The sequence below is a fragment of the Xyrauchen texanus genome, chromosome 6 (assembly GCF_025860055.1).
Source record: "Xyrauchen texanus isolate HMW12.3.18 chromosome 6, RBS_HiC_50CHRs, whole genome shotgun sequence".
Classification (NCBI taxonomy): domain Eukaryota; kingdom Metazoa; phylum Chordata; class Actinopteri; order Cypriniformes; family Catostomidae; genus Xyrauchen; species Xyrauchen texanus.
The window spans coordinates 11,002,664-11,014,888 of record NC_068281.1 but is presented as its reverse complement, the minus strand read 5'-3'; the positions used below and the strand labels follow the sequence as shown (position 1 = coordinate 11,014,888).

At 37.6% G+C, this 12,225-nt stretch overlaps 2 protein-coding genes across 3 annotated transcripts; one reads left to right on the top strand and one right to left on the bottom strand.

Moving 5' to 3' along the window:
• The first annotated feature begins 1,107 nt into the window (after positions 1 to 1,107).
• Positions 1,108 to 4,294, top strand: odf3l2a (outer dense fiber of sperm tails 3-like 2a). The gene is made up of 4 exons (XM_052128855.1): positions 1,108 to 1,156; positions 1,910 to 2,020; positions 2,524 to 2,637; positions 3,807 to 4,294. The coding sequence occupies exons 1-4, from the start codon at positions 1,108 to 1,110 to the stop codon at positions 4,292 to 4,294; spliced, it is 762 nt and encodes a 253-aa protein (XP_051984815.1).
• A 549-nt stretch (positions 4,295 to 4,843) lies between these two features.
• On the bottom strand, positions 4,844 to 9,731 carry ebi3 (Epstein-Barr virus induced 3). Of its 2 annotated transcripts, XM_052128853.1 has the most exons (7): positions 9,713 to 9,731; positions 8,325 to 8,432; positions 7,983 to 8,186; positions 7,744 to 7,861; positions 6,613 to 6,791; positions 6,211 to 6,368; positions 4,844 to 6,032 (listed from the first exon to the last, which is right to left on the bottom strand). In XM_052128853.1, exons 2-7 carry the CDS (start codon positions 8,422 to 8,424, stop codon positions 5,883 to 5,885), a joined length of 909 nt encoding a protein of 302 aa, XP_051984813.1. In that variant the 5' UTR covers positions 8,425 to 8,432; positions 9,713 to 9,731; the 3' UTR covers positions 4,844 to 5,882. The 2 variants fall into 2 exon arrangements, with proteins under 2 accessions (XP_051984813.1, XP_051984812.1); XM_052128852.1 differs by lacking the exon at positions 9,713 to 9,731 and having other exon boundaries at positions 8,325 to 8,635.
• Positions 9,732 to 12,225: the final 2,494 nt, after the last annotated feature.

Sequence of the window (12,225 nt, the reverse complement as noted above, 5' to 3'; positions counted from 1 at the left end):
GGCATTTTAGTTTAGGTTATAGATGCAGCTTCAACTGAGGAAAAAAAACACAATATGGCTCCAGAGTACAACACATAGTTTACGTAGATGGAAAAATTTAATTCTGTGAACTCCATCAGAATTTTCAGAATAGTGTGAAAACAGAAACATTTATTTTTCTGAATGAATGTATTTTATCACATAGCTCATTTACTGAACACCATTATTAGGTAATTAAATACTTTCTTGTTGGATGGATCAAATGAAAATAGCATGCTTTTTAATATTTCTGATGGAGCTGATACAAAATACAGTAAGATGTAATTAAGATGTTATTAAGTGAATAAATGTCAATTTTCAGAAAACAACTTGTCATAAAAACTTGTTCCATTTGGAACTCCTACAAACTCAAATTGAGTAAATCATAATAATATTAGGTCCTTTTATTCTGCTCTTAAAAGTAGAGCTCATCCAGATTCTTCTCGGCCTTTCTGTTGAACAGAACGGTGTTCATTTTTCTGAACATGAAACATGAATCATAATTTTGTTATTCACTTATAAACACAATTATATATATTATATTATAACACTTCCAAATAAATACAATTGCAGTAATTGATGCAATTATATAAAACATAATAACCCATGTTGATGAAGGTGGTTAATATATTAATATACGTTTACACAATGAAGTAAAGACTTTCTGTTACTAATAAGATTTGCAGTGGCCATAAATATCTAATGTTACTTTGACAGAAAAGAGTGGTCATTGAATATAAACATAGTTATTTTAATCTGCTCTAGATGTTAAATGTCCACTTCATCATGTGTAATTGGTTCATTAGCTGTGGTTTACAGATAGGTTGCCAAGCTGTAACGGTAGGTGTCTTTTGTAGGTGGTGATGGATGTTCGGAAATCTGTTATGCAGAAAGATATTGAGATGGACGTCCTTGTAGCCTGGACAAGGGTAAGGTTTCTTGTGCTTGTAAGATTCATTTATAATTCAGGCTGTAGTTGTCTCTCCAGTGTGTATTAACTGAAACTTCAACCTTTGCTGGACCTCCCCGAGCACACTTGCTGCCGATTTTCCTGTCAGCTCTTAAAGCCAGCCAGAAAATACACGCGGCATGGGGGAAGTTGTGAGACGGAGGCCTATCATTGCTGGCAGAGAAAGGGGTGAGTTTGTGACCATTCATTTCAATAGATTAATTTGTGCAAATGATTGCAGTGAAAGAATTATTCAGCAAAGCGGGGAGGTCTGACAATTTATTTTAGCGCAGGGCTCTATAAGCACAATGGTTTGTAAGTAGTTGAAACATGCACAGCAGGCTCCTTTTATGGATCTTGAGAATGGATTGGCAGTTTGATGAAAGAAACTGTCAGTTAGGTCTTTTATTGCAACACCTGTCTGGATCATTCTGAGAAAAGTTCTTTTAATTTAAATTTTTTGCCCAAAGCTTTAAGAAGGTTCTATGATGTTTAACGGTGTATTAAAATTATTATGGTTTCAAATAAAAGTTAACAAGCAAGGTTTTCCCAAGACTTTAGAAATCTGCACAGCATGTGACCTTTCATGTCTCACATGAATCAGATTCCACAATTTTATTTTATATTTAATAATAATAATAATAATAATAATAAACTTTTTTATTCACGACTCTGAGGAACACAGTATTTAGCAGCTGTATACCTTATATTGGCTGTCACAAAATTAATGAGCCAAAGCAGACATATTTGTAATCATGTGCTAAATAATACAATACAAATCCAGTGGAAAAGTTTCCCATAATACAGTATATTGTTTCCATAATGTTAATGAGTCCTGCATGTATGTACCATTTTCTGTTCGTTACCCTACACAATTCCAATGATAAATGGTAAAAAAAATGGCTATTTTAGCTCACTCCTTATGTTTGTTTATGCCTACAGGGCCCGGGCCTGGGCGTTATGCTCTTCCACCCACTATTGGTTATATTAACCATGACTACACCAAGCCCAGCAGCCCGGCCTATTCCTTTCATAGCCGCATGAGCAGAAACAGTGAGTGACATGACATGAAATCAAACACTTCTCACTGTGACAGATGGCATTGTTAATGCCATAGAAATATAGCTGTGTTAGTAGAATAATGTGAGAATGCCCTTAAGCAAGCTTGTTCTTCGGCTATATAATGAGGACAAATGGCACTTCTCAGTCCAAATCTAAAAGTAATGGACTGACAATTTTATAGTTTGATTAGTGTCTAGTACAAAGCACCAAAGTAATGCATGGATTTACAAACAGACACACAGACACATACACACTGAAACACTATAACATGCCTAATTAGTGGCATGTAACTCCCACTTCCTTCTGCAAAAGAACACCCAGTTTGATCAAAGCATGTATGCAAAAAAGGCTCACACATTTGGGCTTTATCACACAAACAATGGCATGCGTTATAATGATTAATGTGATATCTCTGGCAGATTAAGCTAATAAAATCCATACATTTGATTTTAATTCAGTAAACCCTGATGTGTTTTTATGTCTCCATTGAGCAGTGGTGTCTTTAGACTCCAGTCCAGGGCCTCAGTATCATATAGATGCCAAAATGACCCGCTTTGGAAGAGACGGCACCCCTTCGTACTCCATGCTTGGTAGAAAAAACAAGACAGGTGGGTTTTCTTCTAATTTGATGCTAGATGTTTTTCCACTTCTGTTTACGTTACCGGTGTGCATTCATTACAAACATCTATTTTGCTTATTTTTAAGTCATGTAAATTCTGGGTCTAGTGATAGAAACCTAAATAGAACATTAGTCATCATGTATTTAAAGTTCCGTAAACGTGCGTATTTCTGAGTAAAGATGATCAACAATAAGAAATGTAGGGTGGGATATAATTATATTATGAATGTGGGTGTTACATACAATAATAGAGCCAGGTGGTTGGAGGGGTCAGAAAAGACAAGTAATTGGTGGCATCTCGAAAAGAAAAGTTGTTTCAGAGGTTGAGCAAGTTATTACATTTTGATGAAAGATTATGAGGACAATTCTTTTTTCTTTGGAATAAGGAGCACCAATGAATTGAGTACAATAAGACCAGGAACTTGTTTTAACAAAGTAAATAGGTTCATTTTTAATTTCATCTCGACTTCAACTAATGATAAGTGTGGCTACACAACAAATTACAACTTTGTTGCCATAATGAGGTAATGTCAGTAACAAATAACCATAAGTACATCTACCTAGAACAGTAGTCCGCTGCAAAAACGACAATTTTATATTTCTGCCTTTAACCTTCCAAAAAAATGGCCCCATTCACTTCCACTTTTTGCTTCTTCTTTTTTAAGAAAACGAGGGAAGGGGGCCTGGGTAGCAGTGGTAAAGATGCTGGCTACCACCCCTGGAGCACCCCATGGCGTGCTGAGTTACTCCAGCCAGGTCTCCCAAGCAATCAAATTGGCCCGCTTGCTAGGGAGGGTAGAGTCACATGGGGCGACCTCCTCGCGTTCTCGGTGGGGCGCGTGGTGAGTTGGCTTGAAGCTTACACACGCGCTATGTTGCCGTGGCAACGCGCTCGCGCTCAACAAGCCACGAGATAAGATGCGCGTTTTGACGGATCGAGGCAGCTGGGATTTGTCCTCCGCCACCCGGATTGAGGCGAGTCACTACGCGACCCCGAGGACTTAAAAAAGAGCATTTGGAATTGGGCGTGAAAAAGGGGGGAAATCCCCTTAGAAATTGAGGTAAATGCCTCAAAATGCTGTTGACTTAACTTTGAAACCAGAATATTCTGCAGGGTTGTTCACTCTTTTTTTTTTTCTTTTCTTTTTTTTTGGTTAGCGGAGACATTCCAGACTCCTGGACCAGGAGCGTACAGTCCTGAGAAAGCTCCACCTTTGAACTTTCACCATAGACCTCCATCTTACACCATGGCCTTCCGCACACGTTACCGCAGTGTGGATGCTGTACCCGCCCCCAACCGCTACACCTTACCTAACCTCACTGGTGCCCACGTTCCCCACAAATCCTCTAGTGCCAGTTTCAGCATATCAGCAAGAAGGAAAGCAGGCGGTCCATCAGAGGACCTGTCCATGACCCCAGGACCTGGCCGGTACAACAGCACAGACCCTAGTGTTTATCTGAAGAGACAGCCATCTTTCTCCATGCAAAGCCGTCATAATATTCCTATCGTTGCCATTCGGAAGCCTGGCCCGGGCACACACAGCCCAGAGAAGGTCACGGCACACCTGCCTCGTGCACCATCTTTCTCCCTGGGTATTCGCCACTCTGAGTTTGTAACACCACTGATTGTCGACGAAGCAAATTGATGGGTTACATGCAGTGTTTTATAGGCGTTCCTACAATGTACAGGATTCTGCCAGGAAAAATGGGATTAGGGTGTTTACGTGTCATCACATTATGCTAAGCACTAAAATCTAAAACAGTGTAAGGTGAAGACACAATCTTCATCACCTGATATCTGGTCATGTGCAATAAGATGTTGCATTTTGCAAGCAGAACATCCAGTTTGCAGTGGATAAAGAAACCTGGTCCGTTTTACAAACACTCTTTGCTTTGTTTTAAAACTTTATATTAGACTACATTAACAACTGTATTATTTAACTCACCATTCATACTAGACCATTTATTCCCACTTTTTTTTTTACATTCATTCACATATTTTTTGTCTTTAATTCTTCTCTTGAATAGTCATAATATTAATAAATAGCACTAAAATGCTTTTCAAATTCTTGCCCTTTGAGCACATTGTTTTAAACTGCTATTTCTAAAATGATTTTGAAATGAAACCTGAATGGCAAAACATTCAGCTTTGTTGCTAGAACTGAACCGGCATTAAAAATGATTTATTTTGCTGCTTGAAGATGTGCGATGTTTATTGTGTCACAAACATATTAAGATAGCAGTGGGATAATAAAAGGACAGATGGCCAGCTTTAAAAATGTCAGAAATGCTTACAAGTTTTAAAAGTTTATGTAAGTCTCGATGCAAAATCGATTGCAAAATGGGATGCTGGACAATGATGGCTTACAGTTCATTCAATGATATGGAAATACAACAATCATTATGTTTACTTTGAAAGGCACTTTTTGTATTGTCTTTTCAATTATTTACTCGTCTGACACAATAATGTAGGTTACAGTCTTTGAATTATTTTCATTGGTGTGCTTTTCTCAGCAAATATTCACATACACTATTTATTTGATTAAATAATCAAAATATAATGAAATTATTTCAATTAAATGTTTTAAAGAAATAGTTTACCAAAAAATGAAAATTGTGTATGACTTTCTTTCATCTGCTGAACACAAGTGAAGATTGGGGAAGAATTTCTCAGCTCTGTAGGTCCATACAATGCAAGTGAATGGGTGCCCAAATTTTGAAGCCTCAAAATGCACACAAGGGCAACAACAAACAGATAAATATTTACGGACCTTTTTTTAAACCATAAATTCTGCTACCAGCTCAATCAATCTCCACTTTCATTTCATTTTACATTCTCCTTCTTTTCTTCTGGTGATTCATATTTCTCACGCATATCACCCCCTGTTGGGCAGGGAGGAGAACTTGTGGAAAAAAAACAATATTTATCTATTTCTCACCCACACCTACAATATAGCTACTCAAGACATGGATTTAACCACTGGACTCATATAGATTACTTTTATGATCCTTTTATGTGTATTTTGGAGCTTAACATTTTTGGCACCCATTCTCTTGCAGTGTGAGGACCTATAGAGCTGAGATAATCTTTTAAAAATCTTCATCTATGTTCTGTAGAAAAAAGAAAGTCATACACATCTGGGATTCCAGGAGTGCGTACATCACAAGAGCATTTTATTTTGGGGGTGAACTATCCCTTTAACTGATTGAAAGCCCTTGAAATGATTCATCTCATCAGTTGACGGGTATAGTGGCACTTATAGGACCACTCCAGCTACTGCTCTGTCCACCATCGAGGAAGTCCTTTGCAGATATTTGGATGTAATAGGTCCTTCCTGCCACCAGCCCACTCAAAACCATTTTGTTAGATTCATAAGGGCCGAGCTAGAAACAAAGGACTCAACATTAAAAAATTAATTTAATTGGATAGACAAAGAAAATCTTACAGGATGTCATCTCTAGCACGAGGTTGGCTTACCAACACTTTTTAGGTTACTTTTGTTTCAGTAACATACAGCATGAAAGAATGTAGTAGCTTTTGACACCAACATAAGAAACTCACTGTTCTAGCCGTTTCAGGTTTGCCCCAGTAGAATTTTACTTTGTATTTAAGAGGAAAGTTAACAGGATCCAGCCAAGTGGGTGGTGGACCCCACTGCACAGACAACTTCCTTCCTGGCATTACCATCACAGTCACATTCACTGGAGGATCAGGTTTCACTGCAAACCAACCAGTAAAAAGAATAACAAAACTCAATATGATTTGATGGAATATGCGTAAAGATGTAAACATTGATATGGCCTTGAAACATTTCAAAAGCGGTTTCGTCACACAGCAATTTTTCCGCAACTTTTTTAAACATATATCATTTCATGTTGTATAAATCATTTCAACAGACTGCCATAAGAGGAGTGTCAATAGTGAAATAAATGAGCTGGAAGGAGAGGGCTATGAAAGTCTCACCTATATCCTCGAAAAGAAATGGCCATATACGTGTTGCGCTTCCCAAAGCATTAATAGCTGTAATGTTGATAAGAGTTGGTTCAATTTCAAACATCTTCAGCTCTTCTAGCACACACTGACTGTCTTGTTCTTCCCATTTCTGGCATTGCTGAGCACTTGAGAGTGGGTCTGAATAGGTCCTATGTTTACATTTAAGAGGTTATTATTGCAAATATTCTGAACTACTGAACTGTAGTACACATTTTATAATCATCAATATATGACAGTGGATCCGATTACAGCAATTGACATGGTTAAAGAGATATTCCGTGCCTAATACAAGTTAAGCTCAATCTTTTTGTGGCATAAAGTTGACAACCACAACATTTTGGCTCGTTCCTCCTTTTCTTGCATGAAAAAAAAAATAGAATAATTGGGTTACAGTGAGACAATTTCATAAAAATTTAATGGGACCAATCTGTAACATTAAAATACTCTAGTTTTTTAAAAGTAAAGACACAAGCAGGGCCGTTGCAAGGAATTCTGGGTCTCCTTATCTATTTGTTGTTAGCCCCCCTGGACCATTGGGCCCCTAGAATTGTTCCCACCTTTCACCTACCAGAGCTATGGCTCTGGCCACAAGCCATAAACAATATGCTTGCTGACATAATTTAGTGTGATAACATTTCTTACTACCTTTTATGTGTAAAGTTGCAGTATATTTAATTTTACAACTTTGTTGCCTTGACCATGTGTATTCCCACAAAAACGACAAGTTGAAAAACTTAACAGCTCAAATAATACACAAGTTTTAACAGAAGAATGAATGTAGGTGCTTTTATAAAATTATAAGTGTCGCATTTCTGCCTTTTGGCCCCACTTCCATTGTAAGTGCCTCACTGTAACCTCAATTTTTGTTTTTGTTTTTAAAGAAAAGGAGGAACGAATAAATTCATTTTTGTGGTAATCAACATTTTGCCACAAATGTTGTCAGTTGAGCTTTACTTGTATTGAACCCTGACTATTCCTTTAAATAAAACTTATAAAGACAGCTATATTGTGCTGTAATCCAAACCGATTCACCAATTAACACTATTTTCAACTGAAACTTATAAAAGAAGCATGATTTTAAAACAATGCAGAATACAATACCTGTATGTAGTAATGTAATGTGTGGGAAGTATAGGGTCAGGATTCAGTGTCCAAGAGCATATTGCTCTTTTAGGGTAACTTGGAGACCAACAATACACATCCGGAGGAGAAGGGGGATCTGAATAAAACAAACATTCCATAGGATGAAATTTCAGTTTAAGATCTCTGTATTAATAGGAAATCCCTATTGTCCTAGTGAACCATTTTCGGCAGACTAACAAGTAAATATGTCAACCTACAGCCCAGATGTAGAGATAGTGTTTGTATCAGGTCTCCATTCTGTTGGTGGCATGTGTAGATGCCTTGGTCCTTCAGACTGGTGTTTTGTATGTAGAGAATAGGGTTTGAGTAAAGAACTGAACTGTTCAGTCTCCACTCCACCCTTATTTCTTTTCCCTCAGTGCACAGTATCTTCACAGGTGAACCTACTGCTACAAACAGGTCTATTGAGGGAGGTGAAGAGAAAAGGAGACAGGCTTGAACAGATCCAACATTTTGTGTGTAAGTGTGTGTGTGTGTGTGTGTAAAGTTGTCTGTTCATGAGAGAGAAACAGCGTGTTATCTGAACAAATAAAGCTTACCCCGAACAGCATTTTGTTTTGACGGTAAAGTTGTCATGCCTTGGCTATAGACTCCATTTGTGATGACTATCAGTGCTCCAAAAACATAAATCAAACACATCTTTTGATCTTAAAGCCACAAAAAAGAAAAGGTGTACTTTTACAAAAGAGGACACCAAGTGTGTGTGTAGTAACACTCACATTCAGAGGTTCAAGTAAGTTCTGATGTGGAGTTTTGTTAATCATTAGTTGGTAAATAAATTTGCGAAAGCAGCCACCACTGTGCATCAGGGTGAAAAAAAGAAATGCATGAATTTGCAAAAGTCATTAAATTGTATATATGGTAAGATATAAAAACCAATGAAGGCTAGATATAAAACAAAGTCAACCATCTTGAATTTATTAATAAACCCTTTGTATGATAAGCCTTCAAGATAAATTGGTGTCTTATATTACTGCACTGGCACATACAAATAACTCTTTTTGTATTTTATAATTTATCCCCTTTTCTCCCTAATTTGGCATGCCCAAATTCCCACTACTTACTGGGTCCTCGTGGTGGCACGGTTACTCACCTCAATCCGGGTGACAGAGGACAAGTCTCAGTTGCCTCTGCTTTTGAGACAGTCAATCCACACATCTTATCACGTGGCTCGCTGTGCCCGATAGCGCGGAGACTCACAGCATGTGGAGGCTAATTCTATTCTCCGCGATACATGACCAATTTACCACATGCCCCACTGAGAGCGTGAACCACTAATCGCGGCCACGAGGAGGTTACCCCATGTGACTCTACCCTCCCTAGCATCCGGGCCAATTTGGCTGCTTAGGAGACCTGGCTTGAGTCACTCAGCATACCCTGGATTCGAACTCATGACTCCGGAGGTGGTAGTCAGCGTCAATACTCGCTGAGCTACCCAGGCACCGATATCTTGAAATTAAATATCTTGAATTTATCTGGCCATTTTGACATTAAATGGTTCACCCTCAAACCATCCCAGATGTGTAAGACTTTATTTCTTCTGCATAACACAAATTCTGATTTTAAGAATAATATCTCAGCTCCTTATGCAATTGAATGGGTGCCAAAATGTTGACAGTTCAAAAAGCACATAAAAGTATCATAAAAGTATCCAGTATTTTAATCCTTATTGTCAGAAGTGATATGATAGGTGTGAGCGAGAAGCAGACCAATACATGAAGATTTTTTGGAGCTTCAAAATTGGTCTCCCATTCACTTGCATTTTATGGACCAAAAGAGCTGAGCATGTTTTCTAAAAATCTTCATTTTGAGTTCAGCAGATGAAAGAAAGTCATACTCATCTAGGATGGCATAAAGGTAAGTAATTGATGAGAGAATGTTCATTTTTGGGTGAACTATTCCTTTAATAGACTCTCTAAATGCTTACCTGATCAACGACATCAGCTATCCAGTCACTGGAGTCAAATTGGAAAAACCTCAGAGTTTAGCAGTTTTCAGCTACCATGTGGACTGTGATATAATGAGGTCAGGATCCCTCTGTAAACAGCACAACGAGTTTGTTTATGGAGTGTGAGAGTGTTCTAATTCTTCCATGATTTTTTACCATCCTGAGTGAAGACTTAATTCATATAAGCCTTGAAAACACAACAATGTAAAATGAAAACATATTTTGCATTTGATCTCTTTGGCTGAGACTGTTTTCAGCTGTTTAAACGCCACGTAAAGTTTAAAAAAACTTTAGCTGTAAAAACGCGAGACCCTGTCTAGAGACCCGTACATTATTCTCTACTTTTGGAGCTTAGTTTAGTATTTTTTTAAGCATGAGGAGGTGCCTGGTGTGAACGGCCCCATATTAAAGTATTAGTCCTTACGACTCGTCCATTATAAATACTATAATGTCATGCAATAGGCTTTTTTTGGTGAGGAACAGACCTAAATGTTAGTCATTATTCACTGATGACGCCCTGATTCTTTTGTCTAGCCCACGCCAGATTGAGAAATGGTGCCATATTATAGACCATGACATTTATGAGTTAATACCATTAAAACAATTTTTTATACTGGACATGCGGAGGTGCAGATGATCTATGTGAACACTTATTTGTACCTCAGTCAAAGCTATCACATGGCTTCAGAAGACTGTTTTGAAGAGCATGGAACAAGGATGAGTAAATAATATATTTTCATTATGGTATGAACTGTTGCTTTGATGTTTGGAAGATCCATAATACATGTAATCAGAATAGGGTTATTCAAACTCTTTACTGCATTGTTTATGCTGTTAAAAAGTCAAGTCTTTACCAAGAATGTTGAACAACTTTACATAGGAGGATGTAACAGGATCCCTGTATTTTCAACGCTTCTCAACTAGGCCTGCTGTATGTTTGCAGTCATGTCCGTTACTGCAGACTAAATGGGTAAAACTGGTGACTGATGACAAGTTAGTTGTGGCTCCAGGTTGCTTGAGCCTGTAATACATTTAATGGTGTCATTATATGGCAACATTGCAAGAATCTTTATCAGTGTAGGATAAGATGTTACCCATGAGCCTTATGACAATCAAACTTTATTTTAGTTTTCATAATTTTAAAAAGAGGCCTCTGGCTCTGTTGAGCATCTGGGATTGGTCTTCTTGGACAATAAATAACTAGCCTATCCCTTTACCTCTATACCAAGTAAAGTACATCACACAAAAATGCCTTACTAGTATGAAATATACAGTACATTGGGGTTCAAAAGTCTGTGTCCACACTGAAAATCTGGGATTCAAATTATACCTTAAACCTGGAAATACACCAAACGTTTTAGTATACTGAAACATGATGTTAAATATTTAAGATTCCATTGTTTAATCACATAAACACATTTGGAAAGCTTACCAAGTACATTTGAATAACACAAGATGCTCTTTGGAACATACTCAAGATCATGCTGGGAAAACATGGATTTATACATTTTTGCACAAACTTGTGGAGTCTACGCCAACTCGAGAGCATGTTGTCAATTAAGCATGAGGGGGACTCAAATAGATTCTGAAAGTTATGTACATTTTTAAATTAAACTTTTCACTCAAATTGTTATGATAATATAATTTGGACTTTGACTTTTTAAACCCGTATTAATTTTACTCACATTCATGTAAACAAACAGGAAGAAAAAAGGTAAAAACTTTGATCCCTAGGCACTATCTTGTGGTCGTTAGCCATTATTGCAATTTGTTTCCATAACACTCTTCCACCATTTACCATGGCAAAATAAAAGATTGGTTTCTGATTTTGCAAACAGGACACAGATAATGTTATCACCATGTTATGTTGATGTTCTGGCAATTGGAGGACCAGAAGTCAACATTAACCGAGTCGCGTCCTGCCTGTGCCTCACTTATTCATATAGGTATAGCATATTCTTGTTATATGTCAACGATGATTTTGTTGTTTGTTTGGCGCACTTGAGGCCCTCTTTGAGGTAAAAGGGGGGTTTGTTTCATCATTTATGGTGTACCGGTAATCGACAATGTAACAGACTGTGTCACCACCAATTGAACCAACTGTGTCATCATGAGTGGGTGAAAATTCTGCAGCTGAGGCCTCACAATTAACAGAAATGGCTTTGTAGTAGTAAATTACCTTTTTCTCTGAATGTACAATATAATGATCGTCACCCACTGACAGTTTATACTGTTCCATGAATAAACAACTAACGCTCCAAAAGAAGCATTTATGTTTTGTTGACATGATTATTTGTCTTCAATAAAGGGTAGGGCCTTCTGAGCATATGGGGCCCCTAAGCAAAATTGTACTTGGAGGCCCCACTGGTAATGATTACATACCAAATGGCTCTTATAAGAAATTTGTGCACCTGAATCTTTGATGCCCCTAAATATTACAGTATGGCACTTGAAAATAATGCAGACAAGACACATTTGATTGATTGAATCAT